Consider the following 25,658-nt stretch of genomic DNA (forward strand, 5'->3'; position numbering starts at 1 on the left):
GCAGCGTTTGTTTACTGCCTGGGAGAAGAAGAAGAAAAAAGACAGTCAACACACAAAGCCTGGGTGACAGAGCAACTATCTTTTTTCTGTCCGTACAAGAAGAACAAACGAGATTTGAAAAAGCTCCAAAATAGAAGACAAGTACGACTTTGCTCTGGTTTGTGGCGCGTCTGTCATTTTACACGAGCAACGCGACTGGATGGTGTGACGTTCACGTGAAAAGCCACAAAAACCGTGGAGCCCACTTGCTGTCGCGCGGAGCTGCAGAAAATTTCGGAAATCTCAGCACTGGAGTTTGCGTCGGAGTTCGGAGTAGAAACAACGCACGAGGATAACTTTTTGCCATGCTTTGGCCCACGGTTGACGCGCATTCGTGGGACGAGTTGTTGTTTTTCCGAAACTCACGCGAGTTGTTTTTTTTCCGAAACTCACGCAAACGTTGCGCCACGCGGGTTTCCAGCGACCTGGACTCACAGCACCTGAACGAAACGGAATTAGACCAAACATCCATTTGCCATTTGGACGGAACAACCCATTTTTGTAGGTGACTCTGGGTGAGGCAAACTTTGACGTGTGTGGTCTTGGTTGTCTGTCTGGGCTTGGCTACTTTTGACAACGAGCTCGTCAGCTCCTGGTTGCTAACGTTAGCTGCCAGGTAAAGCTGTTTATGGGCTCACTTGGTCGGGGGAGTTCAAGCCACAAACCAGCGGAGAAGCCAGACGTTAACATTAGCTTTAGCCGCCGCGCCAGCTTGAGTGCCGAGTGAACACGTTGGATTCGTGCCTCCGCCCATCTTCCGGGGTCATTTTTGTTTACTTGCTGGCTCACGCTGCAAAAGCAAAACAATTTCCTGAAGAAGAATTACATCCCCGGACAACTATCTCGTCCTCGCCCCCTTCTTTTTGTGTCTCCAACTGCCTCGCCACAAGGATTACTCTGGAGTTTGCTCGAGCACATGTCCGTTATGTGGCTCCGGCCTTTGGCTCTTGTTTTGGCCGCAGCCTGCTTCGTGACCACCACCGCGGAAAGTAAGTAGCCTTTTAATTTTAATACCAACCCCTCATATATATATATAATTTTCTTGGAAATAAACAGTACAACTTGAACAAGCTTGGTCATTAGAATTAAGTGTGTTGGAGGGGGGAAACATCGAAAATAAACAAAAGTTTTTTACCACCATTAATTGTGACTTATAACCGACCCAATTGCACCACTAACGCCAAATGAAGTTAAGATATTTTAGTAGGCTTTTCTGATTTTAGTAGGCTTTTCTGAACGTTCTGTTGTGGTCGCGTCTTGCAGCACAACGTGTATCCTCAGCATCAACGGAAACTCGCAAGTCAAAGGCACCAGTCAGGGGAAGGTTGCAAAACTATTGCAAGGCATTCAATATAACGTGGAACGAAGACAGTCACATAAAATATAGTGCAATTGTGACATCACCACTAACTGGATGTTTCTCCTAAATTGATGAAAAGACGTGGAGAAAACTGGCCAGGGAAGCCACCAAGACTGATAGACTTTATCACTTCACTGGTTTCTGCGGAAGAAACCGCTGAAACATGTCAGGTAATGCACCTAAAATAATTTGTTTGATATAAAAGAAACCAGTGAAGTGATTAAAAAGGAAAAACAAGATGAACTTAGTACAACTACTGATAGACTGATTAATGCTGCCAAGGCTGCTGCAACAATGTACAAATATAAGTTATGGGTATTTATGCATGCATAATATTTGCATTTTTGAAGCTCGCCTTTTGAACATTTCAGTTTTTTAATTGAACCGTACTGGTTTTCGGTCACATGAAAGTGTCTAAGGGTTTATCTTTGTCTCGTTCACAAAAAACTTTCATTCTGGGCAAGGGTGTGTAGACTTTTACATGCACTGTTTCGAGACGTGTATATGGATTGAAGCAATTGAAAAGGAAATGCATTGAAATGCAGTATTGCTGATGAAAGTCAGCATTCCAGTGAGAGACCGCAGAGTTGCCAGTAGACGTTTGATTGTAAGCGCTGTTGTTTTGGCCACGACGACGTATTGACGATGTTGTAAGTCACAGGCGCCTCGTGCGCATAAAAGGCACAAAGGTCGTCAACTTATCGTCTGTTTGTGTCCGTAAACAAATTGTTGTCGCTGTCGCTCCTCCCGGCTAAGAAGCCTGAGAATGCTGGAGGATAATCAGCTCTCGCTTGCTGGCCAAGTTAAACTTTTTGTTTTGTGTTTCTAACTCTCGGTAAAGGAATGTGACATTATAAGCTCTTTTTTTTTTTTTTTTTAAATGAATAACTGAACCAATGTGCGTTTGTGCAGTGATTTCCAACTGACGCAATTTCTCCAACTTTACCTAATTAACCAGCTCAGTGGCCTAGTAGTCGAGTGTCCGCCCTGAGACTGGAAGGTTGTGGGTTCAAACCCCGGCCGGGTCATACCTAAAAATGGGACCCATTGCCTCCCTGCTTGGCACTCAGCATTAAGGGTTGGAATTGGGGGGTTAGATCACCAAATGATTCCCGAGCGCGGCACTGCTGCTGCTCACTGCTCCCCTCTCCCCCAGGGGATGGGTTAAATGCAGAGGACAAATTTCACCACACCCAGATGTGTGTGTGACGATGATCATTGGGACTTTAACTTTAACTTGACATAATTTTAAATTTGTAATGAATGCGTGCAAGTAAAACTTTTTGACTGGCATATACATTTGAAAGTATTTGCAAGCGTACTTGTAGGCTAAATACTACAAGCAAAGTTGTTGTTGTTGTTTTTTTTTTAGCATTTGGCCGACATTAAAATAATACGTTTGAAATTTAAGTAAGTAAACATTGTGTGTTCGTATTTTCACGTTTTCCCTGTTGTCTTCGGCAATTCCCCCCCCCCCCAAAAAGATCCCGTAGGCTATTGACTTTTTCCTGAGCACACCAGCCTCGTGGCTAATGCTAGCATATATTATGGAGCAGTGCAATTTGAGCAGCAGCAGCTTTGAGCATTACAAAAAGAGCAAACACATGTAAAATAAGCATTGACGTTTTTATTTTTGCAAATGATTCACTTTTCTCTTGGGCCACTGTCTTAAGGACATGCAGCGTACCGGGCACGACAACAAAGCTGCCTATTAATCCTCAACATCACTTTTCATCATGCACTCCACTCCAGAGCCTCGGAAAATATGATGCCATGGCAAACATGTTTGTTGTATTCCATGTGTGGGTTTAAAACGAAAAACAAAAAAAAAACTCCGCTTAGGTTTTTATTCGAATATGGAAAGAAACGAATCTCACCTCTTATCTATTATGTAAATAGGATGGAATCAGCTGTCAGTGAAATGTGTCCGGGCCTGTCGGGTACCACTGTAAACGCCAGCTTCGGTAACAAGCAACTTGTTAAATTAACACCTTGCTGACAGCATCATCAAAACCAACCCGCCTTTATTTTCCTTGCACAATTCTCAAAGCCAGACGGCGTAATTTGTATTTCGTGCAATGTGGCCATTTGTCTGTGGCTAGCTGAACAAAACAAAACACACATCCGGCGATCAATGCATAAGCTCAAGTGATATTTTAACGGACTGACGGAGGAACAAAAGTACATCGTGAATTTTTTTTGTGAAAAAGTTTGTCTATTATTATTTTAGGCCATATCGCCCCAAAGGTGTGACACCCGTCAGGTTCCGTCGTTGGAAAGCAGCAAGTAAACGGAAGGGTGAAGCGAAGCATCGGCCGCAGTTCTTTACAAGCTCGCCGAAGACGATTACATCACATGTTTTTGTAACAATCGCGCTGACTTGTACAGAAAGCACAAAGAACGGTGAAACCTTGAAAAAGGAAGTGTCGCAATCACTGTTTGTGTTCCCGCGTTATTGGGGGCCCTCTCGGAGACACCCTCACCCTTGCCCCCAAGCACAGTACCAGCCTAACAACGTGTTACCCCCGACAACCCCTTGTGGGATCGGAATAGCTCGCTTGCAGCAGTCTGTTCAAACTTAGCTTCGTCTTGTGACCTGCTAATGGCTCATTGATGATTCTCGGCAGCACCGACAAGGCCTTATTGTTTTTTTTCTTCAATCTCATCCCATCGCCTTAGGAACCTTTTGTGAGCACACCTGTGTCGTGCAGGAAAAACGTCCTAAAAGTTGAACAATGAAGGCTGTCGCGAACAAGTAGTTTTAAAATCAATTGTCTTGTCGATTATTTTATCTTTATATTCTGCTGAAAAAGGAAAAAAAGTTTAACTCGGCTGTTGGTTTTGATTTTTCTTCGACAACAACTTTTTTGTGTAAAAGACTTGAGGCTGCTTTTGTAATCAGTCCACTTTGGTTGACATCAGTCCGATCATAACTTTTTTTGTCCAATAATTATGAATAAAAAAATACACGAAATAAGTCATTTTTCTTGCGATTCCGCCTGTAGTATTAGAAAAAACTATTTCAGGGAATTACAGTGACATCTGTCCGCTTGCATCGAAATGATCGACTCAGTCGTTAACCACATATCGCATTGTGTCATTAACGGGCTAGTGGTTTTGTACTTTATTTGAGTTTTATTGTACAACGGTTAATCTTTCACACTTGTATGACAGCTCAAATGGATTTGTCACTCGCTCGTGCAAGAGTTCTCTGTTTGTTTTGCTCAAGGCGGGTCACGTTGCCACAACCTGCGATGCGGCCATTTTGTGCCTTTGCCGGCACGTCCTTTGAGATTTACGAGCCCTGGCAAAAGTCGCGGCTAAATGTTCGCACATGGACGAGCTCGGTCTTCCTCCAAAATTCCCATCTCGCACCACGTTGCCGTTTCCAGCGGGCTTAGCTATCAATGGCTTAGCTCGGCTATCGCTAAAAATATGGTGGCGGCTGAAAGTGACCGCTGATAGGCGCGACGACGACTCACTGGCCTGGTGCGCGGGGTCACTCGGTGCGTTCTTTATGAGCAGCGGCATCCCCTCCTATTGTACGATTGTCCGTTCACTCCACAGAAACGAAAGCTGAGCTCTTCGTGGCTCTCACTTTGCTGTTTTCAGAATTTCTTTTCCCTCCCTTCTAGTTCCAACTCAGTCACATAGTTGTTGCTTCTTATTTGCGGATAAATTAGAAGGAAAACACTTTTTAAGAAGTAGCTATGTCAATAACTGAGGCGATTCCAACTTTTTTTTTTTTTGGTACCCAATTTATTTTGTCGATAACATTCATCCATATCCGTTCTTGTTTACACCCAACAAACTTACGCAAGAGATGTCAAAGGAGGTCTGGGCCATAAAGAGGCGCATGCATGCCTTTCGCCACCTTACAGCTGACCGGACGACCCCTGTGCACCCAGCTCACCGGTGACTGCCTCGGTAAACAAATACAGAGCTGCGTGCCTCACACTCGTGAACTATTAGCTGACCCTGGAATGCCCCAAGTTGCACTTGCACAGCAAATGAATAAGAAGAAGTAGCGGGATGGATCAGGTCTTATTCACTATTGGAAAAAATGGTGTGTGCGTGTAGAGCAGGCGGGCGTAGCGCGCTTACTCTCACCAGGCGATTGGCCTTTGCTGCTTTCTGAGCCTTATGTAAGCTCTTTATCTGCCCATTGGCGCTATCATCTGCAAGTCTGCCACCACAGGACTCCAATGTTGTCTTCAGCTAGCCCCGCATGACGTGTTGTTGGAGCTTTAAGCTGGATGCTGTAGAGAAAGTCATTTCTGGTACAGTTAGAGGAAGCCACAGTGCACAGCCCACTGCTGAAAATAAATTTTGCAATTTTCTCCCTTTCCATATTTCTAGTCTGTCGAAGCAAGGACATCCGTAACAGTGTGACCAACTTCAACTTGCTGGCCAACTGCACAGTGATCGAAGGCCACCTCAAGATCCTCCTCATGTTTGGGAGCAAGCCTGAGGACTTCCGGGGCCTGTCGTTCCCCAAGCTGACGGTGGTGACCGACTTCCTGCTGCTTTTTCGCGTGTATGGCCTGGAGAGCCTGACCGAGCTGTTTCCCAACCTGACGGTGATCCGCGGCAACAACTTGTTTTTCAACTACGCCCTGGTGGTCTTTGAGATGCTGCAGCTGCGTGAGCTGGGCCTGTACAGCCTGATGAACATCACGCGTGGAGCCGTCAGGATCGAGAAGAACCCGGACCTCTGCTACCTGTCCACGCTGGACTGGTCCAAGGTGCTGGACTCGGTGGAGGACAACTACATCATGGCCAACAAAAACGACGGGGAGTGCGGGGACCTGTGCCCCGGGGCGTCCGTGGGAAAGACTACCTGCCAAACCACCACCATCAACGGACACTTCAGCGAGCGATGCTGGACGCAGAAGCACTGCCAGAGAAGTAAGTCTTCTTAACTCTCGCACAACTCAAACACAACCTGCCCTTTGAAGACGCCCGACAACAAGTCATGAAGACGTTTGTTTTCATAGCCTTGATGCTAAGTTGGCATCCTTGTGGTGCAGTAATATTGTTATACAACTTAGCAGGAGAAAGAACAGTCTTCACAAAGCAGGGAGCACAAACACAGGTAGAACACACGCACATTTTCGAGAGCTGTTCAAGTGCAGGCCGCCATGTTGCGTAAGGGTGCAAGCACCCTCGTGCAAGATTCTTCCGAGTACTCGAAGCGCTCGGTACCGCGAGAGCGCCAATACACTTTGTGTTTTCCTGGCACGATGCAAACTAAACTTGTGTATCTCGTGTGAGCGTCTCCAAAGAAACGAGAGTCTACAAACCTGCTGGCTGAGAGGAGCCATAAATTGTTGTTTTGGAACACCCTAATCCCCTTCTGGAGTCATTTGGAATAATTGCGTCGGCCGTCCGCGGCGTTAATCCTTGGCCGTATCTGCGACGTCATTGTGCACTCGGTGAAAGGCCAAGTCACCATTTTGACTTGACATTGTCCCCGCCTCTGAGATCGACAGGCACTTGTGACCCACATCTGCAAAGTTGCTGATCCAATTATTCCCGGCTCGCGTTTGTCGCTCAGCAGTTGTTCAGCGAAGCAGAAGCCAGCTGCTGCCCATTCACGTTTCGAAAGCAGCGGCAGCGTAAATCCCCCCCCCCAAGTTGACAGGTTGGAGAGTGGATGAAATTTGATTGATTGTCTTTGGTTCACTAAACAAACCTGCGTGGATATTATCCGCCAAATAGCATCAAGGGTTTATTCCAGCAACAATTGGTCCAGACCAGATGTTGAACCACATGCACCGATTCCCCGGGTCACATGCTCGTCAAGCACACTGTCACACGTTCTACGGGGAAGACTGTCAAGATATCTTTCCACAAAAGCTCCACTGCCAAATGGTATGATTTTCGAGCCATGTCTATAAAACAGATTTGCTTGTTCTCAATGTGACTGCTTAGTCGACAATGAGGAGATTAGGCAGCTGTTGTAAGAGTCACTGGGTTACACTCGCAAAACAAAACAACTTGACTCCAGATCCCCTGCGGCTTGACTTGGCTTAGCGCCCGTGTTTGAAACCTCTTGTCACCCTCCTCACGCTGTCTGCCCCCCCCCCCCCCCCCCCCACCCCCCCACCCCCCCACCCCCGGAAGGGTAATTTTAGGTGTAAGCGTAGCGACCGCAACAGGTTGCCCCGCTTCACTTTGGCACATCCTTTTGGACAAAGCCGGCTTGAGGGTGGCTGCGGTTAGCCGCACTGATTTGATTTGGCCGTCCGCGCCTGCCGGAACACGTGCTGTGTCACGTCCACGCCAGCTAATGATGAGAAACGGCCTTGTTGACTCTACTTGTGATCCCCCGCGAGTCACAACTCTGATTGAGTTTGATTACAACCTACTCGGTCATGTTGAAGGCAACCCGTGAGGTTTATTTGGACTGTGTCAATTAGTAACCTCTCAGTTTAGACAGACAAATACATTTCTTCCTCCATTCCATATAGCACTCTATTTTTGGAGTTATGAATCCCTGATGGACTTTTGTAGTGTAATAACTTTCTGCTAACAACTTCCACTGCAGCAAAATACTCTGCTTATGAGTAATATCTCGCTCTCTGGTTACTCCACTCACGACTTCCGGGGTTTCCTAGCAATGTGTCCTGTTGTCAGGTCTAAATATGATCAGACATTAAATCACTCGCTGGAATGAAGAGGAGAAGACAACCAGAACAGGTTTACTCGCGAGGAGAATGATAGAGAAAGCAATCTCAGTTACAACCTCCATCAGTTCTGAGTCCTTACTCCACGTGCCCCTCTTTTTAATGTTATGGTTGCCCTGGTTACAGAGGCGTTGCTACACTAAGGGAGGGGAGATTGTGTCTGTAGCAACGCTGATTAGCTAAAGAATGTAGTGTGGTGTGAATTAGCACTTCATTGTTGGCTCGTGACCCCCCGCAGAGGCCGTTCTCTTTCCTCAACCAGCCGTCTTCCCTCACAGTTGGCTGACTCGTCCTCGACTGTGATCAAATACCTTGAAGCACGTTGATTGCCGCTTTGCTGTGGAACAAATGCAACTAAAGCTTTGCTAACTTTATCTACTTGGTAAATTAACACACAATAATAATAAGGAACTTGTCCTAAACACTTCAACAAACATTAAGCAAACGTGAGGTAACTGGTATGCAGTTCCTTAAACAAACATTGAGTAAATATGGGATAACTTTTATGCAACTACTTCTAACTGTATATAACCCTTAACAAAGAAAAACAGGTCTGATAAACTACAATCTATGAACCAAACCTACAGCTAAATAAAAGGAATGAAGTTCCTGTGAATCAAACAAAGAACATGTCACCTATGCAAATAAGCCCTGCTCATTGTTAGTGAAGGCCTCTTACGGTATCAAAAACACACAGACAACATAAGGACAGGAAGGATACAAATGGCTGACAGGGATCAAAAGACATCCCTATCACTAAAAAGGAAGAACCTAGATCAAAGGAAAGATAAACTCATAAAGGCAAGGCCTCCAGGTCTGGCAGGCCAAGGCTTCACTTAAAATTATTCCAACACCTGTCCTCTTATTTGCTCTGCTAATCTTTGCAATCTTTGCGAGGACAATTATGGCCCATTTCCCTCTGTGTGTGTGTTTTTTTTATTATTATTAAAACCCATTTTAATTACCCTTCTTAGGTTGGAGTCGATACATATTGCATAACTAATGATTTTCTCCTGATTGGTTAGTACCTTCTGGACAAAAGAAGACGAGGCGAAGAGGTTCATCATGTACGGACATAAGCTTTCCAGGTTCCGAGTGTGTGCGTAAGATGAGCCGTAGAAATCGCACATGGACATAACTGTGTGTGTGTGTGTGTGTGTGTGTGTGGGGGGGGGGGGGGGGGGGGGGGGTTATTGTTTGCTGCTGTTGCTAGGAGACAGAGGAAGAGTAACAGTGCAGTGTGACTGCACATTAAGCCATCCATCACTCGCCGGAGGAAGGAATCGCAAAGTTAGCAGTCAAGACGGACGAGGGCACTTCACGAGCCTGCTGAATTCTGGCCCCCTTGCTCCCATGTGGGCGGGGCTACTATTGCCATCCTCAGTGGCGCCACCGCTCCCCACTTCAGATGATTGTGCTCGTCCTGATTGTTTCCCGTCTTTGTTGTGCCATTTCAACCGCCGGGTTATGAACGGACGCGGAACCGGACACTTTTCGTAGATGAAAGGATAGAAAGAAGCTGGTTTGGGAAATTTTCGACTTTCTGACGCTTAATCAATATGGGATGTAAGGGACTTGGTGACCTGAAGAAACAAAGACGGCGTTTGTCTCTTTCACGCTGCCCGACCTCAAAGTAGCAGACCCGTTTATTTCTCAATACTTGTATCAACAAAACATCATCACGTCACGCTACTAACATAACCGCCTAGTCAATGATGCACTTGGTGGCTCATTTCAAGTCCAGCGACCTACCGCTGGAGGGCATGATAATTAAGCAAGAATGATGTGTTCTTCTTTTGTTCCCTTCACTCTAAATTGAAATCAAGCCTAAGTGTACCCGCGTGTGCTGAGTAAGATAAAAACAATGCCACTGAACTGAATCGGTACATTTGAGAGTCTTGAAGTTGTTGCAGAAAGTTCTTGGTCTCGCTCTCTTAAGTGTGCGGCAGATGATTCTGATAGCGACCCCCGCCACACAGACACACACACACACATGCTGACTTCACCACTGTGGCACTTGCCAGAAGCTGCACCCTGCGAACTCTTCGCCGAACAGCTACTGGGGCCAGCCCCGTGGAATCCCAGACATTTCAGGCATCCAGCACAAGCCGGACAGACAGGCGTTTTTCATCATAGCCTTCCGATCTGTGTGGAAGTTTGACTCTTGAACTCCAGATTGAGTTGGGTGGTTGGATTTAATCGATGCAGAAAAAGCAAGAACGGAGTATTGGCTTTTGCAGTCCCCGCAAATCAAATTTTGCCCATTTATAGACTTTTGCTGTATCCACCATGTAATACAATTGATTTAAAAAAAAAAAAAAAAAAAGCTCTTAGCGTCCCTGTAGCTTTTTGAAATATATTTGCGTGACTGTCCAAGTCAACATTTAGCGTGCAAATGACTTGCTCTTCCGATTGACAGCGCGGTCCGAAAGGCTGCGAAGACACACGGGGCATCTCATGCGTCATTTGCCTGTCAAGCAGGGGCCCTAATTACCTGTCACCATTGCTCCGCATGTGTGTTTATCATTTCTATTCCAGTCACGGACAAATTGGATATCCTGCTTTCAGGTGGCGATTACGACAGCGGGGGCGTTCATAACAAAAAGAGCCATACCACCCCCCCACCCCGTGTTGTTTTTATGTTCTCCATCAGTGGAAAGCGGAGCTCGCTAATGAAATTGTTTACCTGTTGTCACCCCCGTGAGCTCAGCCAAAGCCCGCCGCCTCGGCTGCTAAATCAAAACACGTCATAAGCGAGGCATAGCAGGAAGGACGAAACAAATGCACTCTCCTCATTCGCATTAGTCACGATTTTTTTCTCTTTGTTTTGTTTTTCCTGAACTCACTAGACTCAATCAGCCAAACACATTCTTGGCATGTTTGTTCAGACTTGCGGATAATTTGAGTTGTCTTTATCCTTAAAAGGTCTCACAAGTGGCTGTTTGTTTGGAATCTTTCCTCACCTTTCAAGGATAAGTTCAATTTGAAAATTGCACGAGAGCATGGTGCCCTTTGTTTTCCCACGAATCTGTGGTCAGTAACAGTTAATAAAAGCTTAGAAAAGCAAAGAACATGAAATATCGTCAAAATATGCTACGGATTTCGGAATAAATATTCCGAATTGCAAAGTGAGATTCAGCTGCACAGTGATATGTGAATTACACCACTTTATTTTTGTAGGCTTGAATAATGGTTCATTTTAGCTGCAGGATGAAGGTGAGTGAAGTAGTTGTACGATAAATGTCACTTATGTTTATTAGGCGAGATGTTTGCGGTTCACAGTTCAGACGTCAACTGTTGTGTTAGAAACCTTGATAGTTCAATTTCCTCGAAATGATCTGCTACTCGTGTTGCCTTCCTCCTCAGAAAGGCAGCGTTTATATTTGTCCGTACTTGGATTTGTCTCCTCTGGGCTTTTGGAGGGGGGGGGGGGGGGGGGAAAGAAGAAGAAACTAAATACTGGCCCTTGTCATGGCAGTGGAATTTTAATTAGCATCCAGCACACCGCCGCTCACACCGTTTTGCATTTTCTGCCCTTTCGATATGAACTTGATGCATGAGGCCTGAATAAGTGGTTGTTTCATGCCAAATTGAAAGGATGCCATGGAATGATTTAATGGCTGGATGGCGGTGCCTCTGCCTCAGAGAAAGGCTCTTCAGTATGTAGGCAGTCTTTAATAAGCAATGCTTAATTTGCAGTACAAGTAAAATGAGTTGCGCGCTTGGTCACACAATGAAGTCAACCCAAAAGTCAAGGTACAATTGTAACTTGTGAGCTAGCTAATACACCAATGTCAATCAAAGCAATTTCTCTTATAATATCATTCATCCTTGGGATAAGTAGCTAGCTACCTATACTAACAAACAACAGGCGTCTTAAGTTTATGAAATAGTCCTGACGTAGTAACCTAATTTTATACGTCAATATCAGAACATGCCGCAGTCTATCATTATATTATGCTACCGCGATAATTCCTTCGTAAATATTTGCATAAAGAAACTCCTGGTGGCACTAACATAGCGTTAGCTTTTTTTTAATTAACTTGCCATGGCGTTTTGAGTCCCAGGGTGGTGTGTTTTTCCTATTTTTATTGTCACGTTTGTGCTGTTCAACGCCAACTCGAGGTGATTACTCAAACAAAATGCAAGTAGACTGCCGCTGTTTATTTATTATTACATTCATCCAAACCAACCATTGACTGGTTCATTAAACATTAAACTGCGTTTATTGATTGTCTCTCTGGAAAGTCAATGACGCTGGTCTCCGGCTTGTTACGTTTTTGAAGCAGCTCCACTGGCTGCCGAATTTCTGCCTCCGCATCAGAGGACCAAAGTTGAATTTGTGTGGGAGCAGGTAAAAAAGTATATATTTTTTAAATACAATTTTAGATGGTCTCTAGTGCAGATTTTGAGCTTGTCTGTAATGTTTCCCCAGCGATGAATCGGAGAGTGCACGGTACATAATTTTTCGGACACATAAACCCAGTGTAATTATTTCCAAATGTTACATTCCAACAGGTCTTTCCTGAAAAGGATAAATCTCAGCAGCAGCAGCAGTCAAGCCGATTAACTAATTTGGTCTTACTTACAAGCCGGAGTAGGCCTCAGACACCTTAATTAAGTTTACAAATCGGCTAAGAGGTGGTGGACTCAGCACTCGAGACGTTGCCGACTTCAAATTTCGACCCGTGAGAATTTCTAGAATGTGCCTCAGAACTATAGAGCCAAAGATTTATGCTGCAGGGCCTTTTTGTAGTGGTACTTTCCGTCTGAGTTGGTTTTTTTTTTTTTTGGTTGAAAGTTTGTAAGCATGTGAAGCAACTTCAGTGTGTGTATAATATTTTGTCGAAAACCTTCCTCCCTCTTGCTCTCATGCTGAGCAGCTGCCATCAAAGAGGGTTCCGAAAGGGTTAAAACTGGGGGCCTGTCTTCCTCGGAGCTGGGGAGAGGCCGTTTGAATGGCTAGCCTCCGCAGCTAGCCAACACATTGGCTAAGGCCGAGGGTGGATCTTTTGTGGCCGCGACACTCCGTCATGGAGCTCTGCTGCGGGATCGGGAGTCCGCATCCTGCCACGGTGATCTGTTCACCGTGTGCGTCAAAGTTGAAGGACAGGTTTAGAGACAAACTTTGGGTGCTATGTTTGGGATCTCAAGCGTCCTGGGCTTTTTTTGTGAAGTCATTAAAGGTGATTGAACCACAAAGATAAGAAGCAGCGGTTATATTATAGCATTTTCCCCACGCATGGTGCCTCCCAGCCCCTCCTCACATTCCCCCTTTTCACTGCCATTCTCATGTTGCTGAAGCCCACACATGCTTCCTTCAGAGGTGGCAGGAGGACATGGGGAAGGGCTGAGTGTCAATGGGAAATAGCAAGTTACAACCTTAGATACAAGCATGAAAATCATTACAACTTTTTCAAAATGAACAACTTTGTATAGTAAAGCCACAGCTGAGAAACCAACCCCAAACCTCAGAACTGTGAGAACCACTCAGGTGACCTCTATGAAGCAAAATGTAACCCTTGCATGGGTTATTCTAAACACACAAGCCAACCCCTTCCCGCTGCTTAATCCAACTCATAAGTGGGGTCAGTGTATTTTATTTTAGGCAGATCCTGTTTACCTCAAAGAACCTTTTGTCCTTGTCAAAACCAAATGCCCGCGCACATACGCATGTGCCTCCACACATGATCTAATGTTACATAAGAGGCTTATTATTACAAACACATATGCAGACGCCTGCATAAACAGACACCTTGCGCCTCGCTATCCGTCCTTCTTTGTTCGGGTAACGCACCGATTGCTCCGTTAGTGTTCACAAAGACCACACATTTTGGTTGTTGTCGTGTGTTCTTGAGTCACCCGTCACTCATCGTTTCATGTTACAAAAGTGTCTGTCTTGCAAAAGATGTCAACCGTCGCTCGTGTTTACTTCCTGCCGGCCAAAGTAGAGCCCTTCCTCATTAACGTTTGTCTGGTGTCGAAGAAATGTCCGCCACCCCGGCCCCCGACTGTTTGTATACAATTACTTGTTGTTACCCGGCTGCAAGATGATCCCTTTGGTTGCTGACTGGCCCAGTGAGGGATTTCACTTTGGCCTGTGAGCGCTTCTCTGGAGCAATAAAGCGATCTAAACCTCTTAATTCCTCCAGGGCATATGATAGTGTGGGGACGGGAAGATGTGTTTGCATATCTGACTTGTTTGGGGTTCAAATGATAGCTCCAGTTTGCCCTCCCAAGTTAAAAAACAAAACAAAAAAAAACAGCTGATGGGCGGCTCATCTCTTGAAAACGATTTGTTGGGCTCTGTGTGGAAGATGAGCCACAATTATTTTTGTAATATTTGTTATAGTATTTTTTCAGAATTCTGGTCTGTCAGGTCCGGCATTATAAATCTGTTTGGTTTGTGAGCTAGATGGCCTCCCTAAGAAAGGGACATCAAATAGAAGTTGATCTTTATCCAGTGGAACACTTTTTATGAAATAAACACTTAAGAGCCAGGATATATTTGCCCTTTAAGTGAACCCATGATTAAGAGACACAGGAAAGCCTACCATATGACTCAAGGCGGTATTTACATTGCGAATCCAACCCAGATGAAATCTCCTTTGATCCAAACAATGGCCGCTTCAGAGTAACGTCTTCACCATCCTGCCCTGATTGTGTCTGCAGTGTGCCCAGTCCATTGCAAACACCGCGCCTGCACCCGGGACCAGCAGTGCTGCCACGAGCGCTGCCTAGGCGGCTGCCTGGAGCCCCAGTCGGCCGAGCACTGCGTGGCCTGCCAGGGCCTCCAGCACCGGGGCAGCTGCGTGGAGCGCTGCCCCGAAGGCTACTACACCTTCAAGGGCTGGCGTTGCGTCTCCTTCGCTTTCTGCCAGGAACTCAACGACAGGTGCAGGCTTGAGAAGGAGCGCAGCAAGAACCCCAAGTGCTACGAGTACGTTATCCACAACGGCGGCTGCATCCAAGAGTGTCCATCCGGCTACACCACCGTCAAATCGTCCGCGTGAGTGCACCGTCGCCCTCGCATTTTTCTAAAACTGTCTTCTCGCTCGCTAATAGACAGACTCAGTCATTATTTAATTGACAAAATTACATTTCATTAAACCGCCCTATTCTGCATTTTTTGAAGCAATTGATTTTTTTCACTGATGTTCTAAGCAATCCGGAAAAGGTTTAGGCTGAATTCACTCTACGTGTTTTCTTGCTACACGAAATTGATGGTTTCGAGCCTGCCAACAAAAGTTTGCTTTGCCACAAAGTGACTCAGACATGAAGTGTTTCCCCCTTTGCTCCACTTGACTCCATTTACAGTTTTTGTCCTATTTATCTCACCGATTTTCCACTCCGGATGGAAGATTTATAAACGCGCTGACCTCCCGACAACCTTCTTCACATCTCTCTCCGACAGCCTCGCGGACCTCAACAGGGAATTGGCTTATTTTTTGGGCGTGCCCACCAGCCAACTTGAGCTCCAAACATTCCTGATCGTTCTTGACAGGCCGAAGACAAGAAAAAGCAGCGGGGTGTCGTGAGCACGTCTCGTCTCGTGTTGCAAAATGACGAGAGACAGATTGACAGCTGTCGCCGTCGCCATATGAGCCTTGCCGTACGATAGTTGCAGTTTTCGAAGGAAGGATATTTGAGCACAAACGGTGAAGCAAAACCTGTAGACAAACAATTTGAAGCGAATGCATCTGGGATTGTTGGAGCGTTTCAGAAAGTGCTGCTGTTTTGTAACCGAATTCAAATGGTTGTTTTTGATCTCTCGAGATTGCGGTAATATTTACAATCTGTTTATTTTTTTATCCGAAGCCTTGTTTTGTACTTTTGTTTTGTCAATCATGTATTGCAGATGACGTTGACCTCAACTTTTCGTACTGTCGCATCTCAGCAGTTTCCCTCAGCTCAACTCTCGCCGCCGCCGTCGCTCAGAATAAACTCCGACACTCAAAAGTTGCACATATGGCACCACGCAAAGGGAATGAGGTCAATGTGGATCGTGAGCTAAAGATGTTTTTTTCTTTTCCTCCCTGACGCCGGAACCCACATACTTGGCCGTGTCCTTCCTGAGGCTTTTTTTTAAGTGTCGCAGTGATTTCGATTGTTTGCTTAACCAAATTAATCTGTCATTAATCTTCAAGTGGCTGCAATACTTGCTTTTTTTTTTTTCTCCCCTGCCACCATGAATAATGCGGCCAATTAGCTGACGCCCTGTCAGTAGACGCTACACCGCGAGGAACTTGGGTCGTCACTATGTGTGCGCGGAGCACGGACTGCAAAGTTTCAGTTCTTTGCTGCAGCGTTGACATTTTGTTTTTGCAGTTGCCTTTGTGTTTTTTGCCAAACGAAACCGTTCTGTCATCATAAAGCCGCCAGCTCGCAATGCGGCGCCGATCACACCGATGACCCCCGAGCATAACGTCCATCTCTGGTGTCTAATCCTCGCTTTAATCACAACCTTAATCACTCTAGGGAAAAATAAATACCTCCGGTGGGTCTGCTGAGTGAATCCCTTGCGGTTGACTTCGGAGTAATTTTTTGTTTTTGTTTCTGTACTCATCACCACCACCACATTATGAATGATGGCATTGTGCAGATTGCTTTTCAGGGAAATAATTGAATACAGCAGACGCACACAGCTGCGCTTATCTGTTATGGCAAGAGTTGTTGTTACGAAAACATTGCACAAGCCGGGTTGTAGAAGCGGGTTCGCCTCATTCGAGAGGTATAAATGGAGCTGTTTTGTTATCGTCCACTTCTCTTCACTGTTTTCTTTAATTGCGGTGAAGTGACTCAAGACAGGAGGAAGGAAAAAAAGAAAATGTCAGACAAGCACATTTAGCGGCGGGAACGTTTATCCGCTAATGGTTTTGATATTTCTCTCAGGATGCGAAGCAGATATGAAGGCAGGATAAGGATAAAGGGCATTGTCATTGTTACCGCCGTGACCCCCGGATGACTTGAGCGTTCTTCGCTGTTTGTATAAACTTTGCCACACATGTTAAATGAACAGACCTTTTTTTTTTGGGGAGAATTTCAAGAAGAAGACAGTTCCCATTTTTTCCCTGCAAGTGTATCAACCCGTTTTTGTTTCTTGTCTGCACAGGCTGAACTGCATTCCATGTGCCGGACTCTGCCCAAAAGTGTGCACGGGTCTGAAAACCGTGGACTCGGTCACGGCGGCTCAGGCGTTGAGAGGCTGCACCGTTCTCAATGGCAGCCTGGTCATTAACCTGCGCAGAGGAAGTAAGCCCCCCAAAATGGCCGCACTCAAAGTCTGACCAGGCAACATGACAAACCGATTTTTTTTTTTTTTGTGTGTGACAGACAACATAGCGGCAGAGCTGGAGGCCAGCCTGGGCCAGCTGGAGGAGATCACCGGCTACCTGATGGTGCGGCGCTCTTACGCCCTGGTTTCGCTCTCCTTCTTCCGCAAGCTGCGCGTCATCCGTGGGTTGGAGATGGAAATTGGGTGAGGCGTCCTCTACCTGCAGAGAGGGATCTCAAACTTTGGTTTTTTTTGTCATGCATGAGTCATGCTATTCTCCTGCCTTCCCTAGCAATTACTCCTTCTACGCCCTGGACAACCAGAACCTGCGACAGCTGTGGGACTGGTCTAAGCACAGACTAAGCATCATGCAGGGACGCATGTTCTTCCACTACAACTCCAAATTGTGCATGTCCGAGATCCGTAAAATGGAGGAGGTCACCGGCACCCGGAAGCGCAGGAACGACATCGCATTGAAGAACAACGGCGACCAGGCCTCGTGTAAGTGGCCGTCGCCGTGGCAACCCACCATGAAAATATTGATTCAAAAACATGTTCGACAGATGGACGATCCACTCCTCCGTGTCGTGTTAGGATGAAATCGGCTTCGGCAGATGGATGGCCGATCCACAACATTGCGTTTTAGATTCAATTAACTTCAAAACCTCTTTCAGCACATTAAAATGATTGAGGGTGTAAAGAGCATCTCCCGCAGACACCTTTATCACTGGTGAACATCTTCTGGCCCTTTCTTCATCTCATGGTCCAAATATGTTTTTCCAGGCGAGAATCACGTGCTGAGGTTCACTCAGGTCCGCACCATGAGCGATAAGATCATGGTGAAGTGGCAACCCTTCTGGCCTCCGGACTTCAGAGACCTGCTGGGCTTCATGGTACTCTACAAAGAGGCGTAAGTTCTTTTCCCGTTACGGTGCCACTGGAGTGTCGATTGTTTTCAAGCATTTTCACGTCACACTGCTCTTTTTTTTCAGGCCTTTTCAGAACGTGACCGAGTTTGACGGTCAGGACGCGTGCGGCTCCAACAGCTGGGCGATCGCAGACGTGGACCCGCCGCCGCGCTCCACCGAAGGCAGCAGGGACCACTCTGAGCCGGGCCACCTCATCTTGCCCCTCAAGCCCTGGACGCAGTACGCCATCATGGTCAAGACGCAGCTCTCCGCCTCCGACGACCACCAGGTCCACGGGGCCAAGAGCGACATCATCTACGTGCGCACCGACGCCACCAGTAAGTCGACTTCGCTTATCGATTGAAGTGTTGAAATGAAGGGAGGCTTAGGGGTTAGTAAAGTGAACTTCACACAGCAATGCCGGCCAAGCGCAATATTAGCAACGTATGGCCCAAGTGTGACTTTGTTAGCCTGGATCATCACTTTTTACTAAGTGCTCTCCCGGGAGCCGTGAGGATTCTGATACCCGTCATCTTTAGCACCTCCTGAAATAAATCCTTTCATCGTGGAAAGATGGAAAAAGGGAGGACAGGCTTGTGTGCCAATTTTTCAGTCTGAAATACGTTATATTATATTATTAATACCATATGGAAACACTGGAATAGAGATTGTTGGATATGCCTGCGATAGCTCGGTAGCCACGTCAAGAGCAGCCTGACTGGTGCTCTCTCATCGCACCCCAAGGTTTCTTGGCCAGATTGTTGGTCCCGGGCCCAAGGGCAGACCCATCATTCCGTATGAGCATGAGCCGGTGACAAGGTGCTTTGGTTCATAAATAGTCTGCACTGGCCTTCACCCTGACAATGCAGACTGCCCTCCTTCATCACGTCCTGACTTTGATCCTTCATGTTTGTCACCGTCGGCCATGACCCATCAATTTGTGTTTCAAGTGGAACCTCTTAGCATATATCAGCTTGTTAGCGCGATATGCTAATCATCACTTTTGCTTCTCCTTGTCAAACAGTACAAAAAGTTGGACTCCAATGCATTTTTTTGCAAAACACACTCACAGGCGCTCCTCCACAGTCCTATTGAGTTGTTGTTTTTCTGTCCACAGAACCGTCAGTCCCTCTTGACCCCCTCTCATCGTCCAACTCATCCTCCCAGATCATCCTGAAGTGGAAACCCCCCAACGACCCCAACGGCAACATCACACACTACCTCGTCTTCTGTCAGCGGCAGGCCGAAGCCAGCGAACTCTACAAGTTTGACTACTGTCAGAAGGGTGAGGCGTTTATCTGTCGTGATTGAGACCCTGAGAATGGATTAATAGTACTCCTATTCATTTCAAAGAGGAAACGAGCGTGGTCACGGTACAAATAAAGGCTATCCCGAGTAGATGATGCTAAATAATAAAAGGTTGCCTTACATGACTGCAACAGTTAGGATTGAAGTCAGTGGCTTGTCCGGTCCCCTTTTTGTGACCATATCTTTTCATCTCCCCAGGAATGAAGCTGCCCTCGCGGGTACCCACTCAGGTGGACGGCAACGAGGAGCAAAAGTGGAACCAGATGGAGGAGCAGGGCGTCGGCACGGGATGCTGCCCCTGTCCCAAGACCGACAAAGAGCTGAAGAAGGAGAAAGAGGAGCTGGAATACCGGAAGACCTTCGAGAACTACCTCCACAACGAAGTCTTTGAGATGAGGTAAGACTTCCCCACATTAAGATTTAAAGGGGCCGTCAAGTCTCAAACACTTGTTGGACAAAATTAAAAAATCTATTTTCACTTTTCAGACGCACAAGACAACGGCGCTCTGCGATGGGAGGGGCCACCACAACGTGCCCCACCACCGCTACAGGCAGGCTGTCGAGCACCGCCAGGCTGTCGAGCACCGCCATCCCAGAGGACGAGGAGACATTCGAGAGCACCAAGACGGTGGTCACCGTGCCGGCCAAGGAGTCCACGGTCATCTCCAACCTGCGCCACTTCACCAGCTACCAGATCGAAATCCACGCCTGCAACCACCCAACTGACCCGGCCCGTTGCAGCATGGCGGCCTACGTCAGCGCCCGCACCATGCCTGAAGGTTATGCTCGCACACTTAACTACAAAATGAGTTGAGTTAAAGTATAAAGTGGTCAAATATAAATTACACAAGTGATGTAAATATACCTGAAAAATCAGGTAACGATGTACGTACGGTACTGTAACCGATCACAAGCAAATAGTATGTGCTTCACGTCCCCCAACAGACAAAGCCGACGACATCGCAGGCCCCATCACCTGTCAGGTGTCCGACATGACCGCGCACATCACCTGGCAGGAGCCCACCGCCCCCAACGGCATGATTATCCTGTACGAGATCAACTACAAGCGCATCGGCGACAGCGAGGTGAGCACAAGCGTCGTCTGCTGCTAACCAAAACAGCAGCCCCTCCCTGCAAGGCAGGCCAGTTTCTTCATCGGGGCCTGTCTGACTGTGTGGATACCAGATATGAACCAAATGGAAATATTTGCGTCTCTTGAGCTGGCTTCCGGCAAGATCTCGGAGGAGATGAAGAAACGAGACTTAGCCCTTGAATGATGTGTTGTTGTGGCGCCACAGGAGCTACACCACTGCGTGTCCAGGAGCATGTACAAAACCGCGCGCGGCTGCAAGGTGCGAGTCATGCACTCCGGGAACTACTCGGTGCGGATCCGAGCCACCTCCCTGGCTGGCAACGGCTCGTGGACAGAGCCCACGTACTTCTATGTTCAGGACGCGAGTAAGTCTTTGCTGCCGCTGGCGTGATGCGATCACGGGAATGTGTTAGATGTCTCACGTCCGGTGTTTTTATTTTTACCAGGAGATTCTCTTAACATTGCAAAGATTGTCATCGGACCCATCATCTGCGGGCTGGTGGTGTTTGCTGCGTTGGTCGGATTCGCTATCTTCAAGAAAAAGTAGGCGGCCTCAGTTACTCATCTTCAAGCGCCGCTCTTATTCCATGAAGTGACGTGATTGTTTTCCTTTTAGCCAAACCCAAGGGCCCAGCGGTAACATCTACACCTCGTCCAACCCTGAGTACCTTAGCGCAAATGACGGTAAGCTGTATTTTTTTATACTTTTTTGGATGGTTCCAAAAAAAAAATTTTGTGCATCCTCGTTGGCTGACTGCAATGGCGATTACATTCAGTGTACGAGGAGGACGAGTGGGAGATGCCCCGCGACAATATCAAAATCCTGCGAGAGCTGGGCCAGGGAACCTTCGGCATGGTGTACGAAGGCATAGCCAAGGACATCATCAAGGGCGAAAGCGAGACGCGCGTGGCGGTCAAGACGGTCAACGAGTCGGCCAGCCTGCACGAGAGGATCGAGTTCCTCAACGAGGCTTCGGTCATGAAGGCCTTCACTGGCCACCACGTGGTAAGCGTCCCGGCAACAACCACTTCAATACACCATGTAATGAATTACTGCAATAATAGAAAAGAAAAGAATTATTCAACATTGAGAAACACTAAATAGGCTCATCATGACAATTGCAATTTGAAATGTGCTCACCAAATCTATAATGACTTCCTTTCTGTTTTTTTTTTTTTTTTTTTTTAAGGTGCGTCTGCTAGGCGTGGTGTCCAAAGGTCAGCCCACCTTAGTGGTCATGGAGCTTATGACCCACGGGGACCTCAAGAGCTACCTGCGCGCCCTACGCCCTGACGCCGAGGTAACGCTCCCTCGCACGTTCGCTCGACCGTAGTGTGCTCGGCGATTAAATGTAAGGATGTCATTGTCAGAACAACCCGGGCCGCCCGCCTCCCACGCTAAAGGAGATCATCCAGATGGCGGCCGAGATCGCCGACGGCATGGCGTATCTCAACGCCAAGAAGTTTGTGCATCGGGACCTCGCTGCCAGGAACTGTATGGTGGCTCAAGACTTCACCGTCAAAATAGGAGGTGCGGTTTTTCAACTTGGGAAGATGTGGAAACTCTTGTCTTTTTTTTTTCTTTTTTTTTTTGGCTAATGTTTTTTTACATGTTTGGTTTTGTATTCTTTTCCAGATTTTTTTTGAATTATTATTAAATATCCTTTTATTTTTTAATTTATTTTTTGGCTTTCTTTTCCTCTGAATGAATTTTTTCAGATTTTTTTCACAATATGAACTTCTATTATTAAATCAAATATTTTGAGTGTTATAGCTTTTGCTCAATAAGCTTTATTTTTCCTCCATTCAGATTTCGGCATGACCCGAGACATCTACGAGACAGACTACTACCGTAAAGGAGGGAAGGGTCTGCTGCCCGTCAGGTGGATGGCGCCGGAGTCGCTCAAGGACGGGGTGTTCACTGCACATTCGGACTGCTGGTTGGTGATTGCTTGATTTTGAACTTCATATGAAAGAAAGGTTTCTGCATCGCAGCATTTTTTATTTTTTTTTGCTTTGCGCACAGGTCATTCGGGGTGGTCTTGTGGGAGATCAGCACACTGGCCGAGCAGCCTTACCAAGGGCTCTCCAACGAGCAGGTGCTCAACTATGTCATGGACGGAGGACACCTGAACCGACCAGAGTACTGCACGGACAGACTGTGAGTACATAATGTCAACAGTGTCAAATTGCAACCATCTCAGTTTATAAATTGTATTGGAGTGTTTTGGGATAATAGTTTGTGGTATGTATTACAGTTTAAACTGTAAATATTGGCACCTGGAAGGTGGTTGTCAATTGATGTGGCCTTTTAGGAATTGTAATTGCACATTGTTGCCACAAGACGGCGCCAAACCACCAAAACTAGAAAGGCTCATAAGGCAATCAATTTGAGCTGCCATATCACCCTAAATAATGCAAACTCTCAAGCATCACAACAAAACAGAACATTAGATACAAATACAATTTACTGTTTACATTCTATTTTCTTTTCCAGACACAACCTGATGCAGATGTGCTGGCAGCACAACCCCAAGATGCGACCGTCCTTCCAGGAGATCATCGAGATGCTGCAAGACGACCTGCACCCGTCCTACCGCGATCGCTCCTTCTTCCACAGCGAAGACAACAAGCCGCCCGAGAGTGTCGAAGACCTGGACCTGGACGTGGACAACATGGAGAGCATCCCCCTGGACCCCTCGTCCTACTCACAACAGGAAGTTCGCTGCTGCCCCGACCGGGACAGCGGCGGGGGAAGTTTCGAGGAGGACCACATCCCTTTTGCGCACATGAATGGCGGCAAGACCAACGGACGCATACTGCCGCTACCGCGCCACAGCCCCCCCTCCTAACTGGAACCGCTCCTTCCACAGAATCTATTTTTGTTTAGACATAACAACAATCACACTCTCACCAGAGAACCCTCAATGCATACCTCAGGATTTTTACTTTTGCCACACACACACACACACACACACACACACACTACAGCGCTTTTTATACGTAGGATCTCCTGCATCTTACCTCTGTACATACTTTAAATAGAGAGAGAAATATTTGTTTTGCCAAGTTTGTGGAGAAAGGATTCAACTGTGAAACAAGGCTGCTAACAAACAAAGAAACAAAAACTTTTGGATGAAAGCGAGGGGTGGGAAGCATCATAAACGGACCTCTGACAAGGCATCTGAAGAACCCCCCGGGAAAAAAAATGGGTTCCCCACTCCTATGCTGAAAGGCTTGATTCTCTGGTTATTGTGGGGGGGAAAATCAGATGGAAACCACAGATATGGAGCCCTGCCAAGCCACTGGAAGAAGTGGAGTGTCCTCCCTCCCCAAAAGAAAAAAAACAGCTGTTTCCCACTGCCACATGGAAGGTTGTTCTGAAAATAAGAGTAGGACTACAGTGGCGCCTTAAGATACGAGTGACCCAACGCACGTTTTTGTAGATACGAGTTGTCTTTGGCTTGAGAGCAAGACATTGAGATGCAAGCTGAACAAAAAAGTTGAGAATTTCAGGCATGTTCAAATTAATTGCCAAGTTTTCTCTGCGTTATGTTAACAAACACTTCAAATAGCTTACTGTGAAACTGATCGGCTCCAAATATCTGTATGGCAGTAATTGACTGCGTTCCGCTGGTATTGGCACACAAACCAGTAGGAGTAGCACAATGCTCATTAGATTTTCTTTTGTAAAGTGCAAAAGTAGAGCGTGCTATTTTTTTTTTCATTTAAAAAACATACCCCGATTTTTATGTTTATTTTTTGGGAGGCCGGAACAGAGTAAAGGCATTTCATTTTTTCAGATTTTTGGGGAATTATGATTTTCTGCATGAATGTGGTCACAGAACAAGTTAAACTCGTATTTTAAGGTATCACTGTACATATACGGAACCCCGCCAAGGCTTCTGAGAAACTGGAACCCCCCCTGAGAAAAAAAAAGCAACCACAAAAAGGGCTCCCCACTCCTGTGTCGAAAGGCTTGTGAAAGCTTGTGAAAAAGAAGGAAAAGAAGTGACCTTCTCGAAACTCTTGAACAGACTGATGAAAGGAGCTCAGCTGATTCATGGTGATATTTTTTTGTTGTTGTTTACTTCCTCGCACTCTGCAGTATTCCAAACAGAAATGGCACACAGGAGGACACCTTTTGTTGTCTGATTTTATTTATTTGTTCCCGTTACACATCTACAGCTGAAGGATATTTAAAAAAAAAAAAAAAGACCTCCTCACGTTGACCAATAGCTGTTTTTATTTTCAAAGCGGGTGTTCAAAATTATGCTATGTATACTGTTTTTGTTATTAATATATCGTGTATATATACACAGCATATCCATGGTTGATTGATGTTTTTTGTATATAGTTCATGTTGCAGAAAAAAAGGTTTTAAATGTTCCGCTCATTTTAGTTTTTTTTTTTTTTTTTTGTTTTTAATCCAAACTTGTGAACTCAAGATCAACCAACAGCACTTGGTCCTCTTTCTTTTCTTGATAAGTGAAGGGGTGTTTTGTTTTGTTATTTTGCATCCTCGTTATCCCCAACGAGAGCAAATAAAATGTTCATAATGCAGCAAGTTGCATCCTGCCTTCAGGAGAATCTCAACCTGAGTTTGCTATTTCCTTGTTTTCCACACAACCCAATGGGATTGTCTTTATCTAAGAACAAAACATGAGGTACACTTGCAGCCCGAACAAAAATGCTCGAAATATTGGAATGATTTCTAAAAGTAGCCTCAATACCAAATATGACAACAAATACACTTTTTGGGGTGATGGTGGGACAATAGCCCCACCTGCTGGACAAATGATTTCCTCTTCGTTGTATTGAAGGAGTGTACAGTATTTTTATACGGTAAATTACATAACTATTGCTTTTAAAATCGACCTTAAAGATATGTTGATAATCATGCAATAAACTATTTTATATTTAAATATAAGGCAGGAATATACTAAAATACATGTTAATATCATGGGATACAATCAATTATTTTCAT

General features: G+C 46.0%; 1 protein-coding gene across 1 annotated transcript; it reads left to right on the plus strand.

Annotated features, from left to right (window-relative positions):
- insra (insulin receptor a) lies at positions 1–25,267 on the plus strand. The gene is made up of 21 exons (XM_088395352.1): positions 1–1,028; positions 5,759–6,307; positions 14,761–15,097; positions 17,201–17,340; positions 17,422–17,566; positions 17,655–17,863; positions 18,146–18,272; positions 18,355–18,608; positions 19,388–19,555; positions 19,777–19,975; positions 20,065–20,357; positions 20,524–20,663; positions 20,877–21,036; positions 21,118–21,214; positions 21,288–21,355; positions 21,448–21,677; positions 21,862–21,972; positions 22,043–22,202; positions 22,482–22,611; positions 22,698–22,832; positions 23,169–25,267. Exons 1-21 carry the CDS (start codon positions 956–958, stop codon positions 23,521–23,523), a joined length of 4,080 nt encoding a protein of 1,359 aa, XP_088251478.1. The 5' UTR covers positions 1–955; the 3' UTR covers positions 23,524–25,267.
- Positions 25,268–25,658: the final 391 nt, after the last annotated feature.

Source organism: Syngnathus floridae, chromosome 14 (assembly GCF_059516105.1).
Source record: "Syngnathus floridae isolate MCC-2025c chromosome 14, RoL_Sflo_1.0, whole genome shotgun sequence".
Taxonomy (NCBI): domain Eukaryota; kingdom Metazoa; phylum Chordata; class Actinopteri; order Syngnathiformes; family Syngnathidae; genus Syngnathus; species Syngnathus floridae.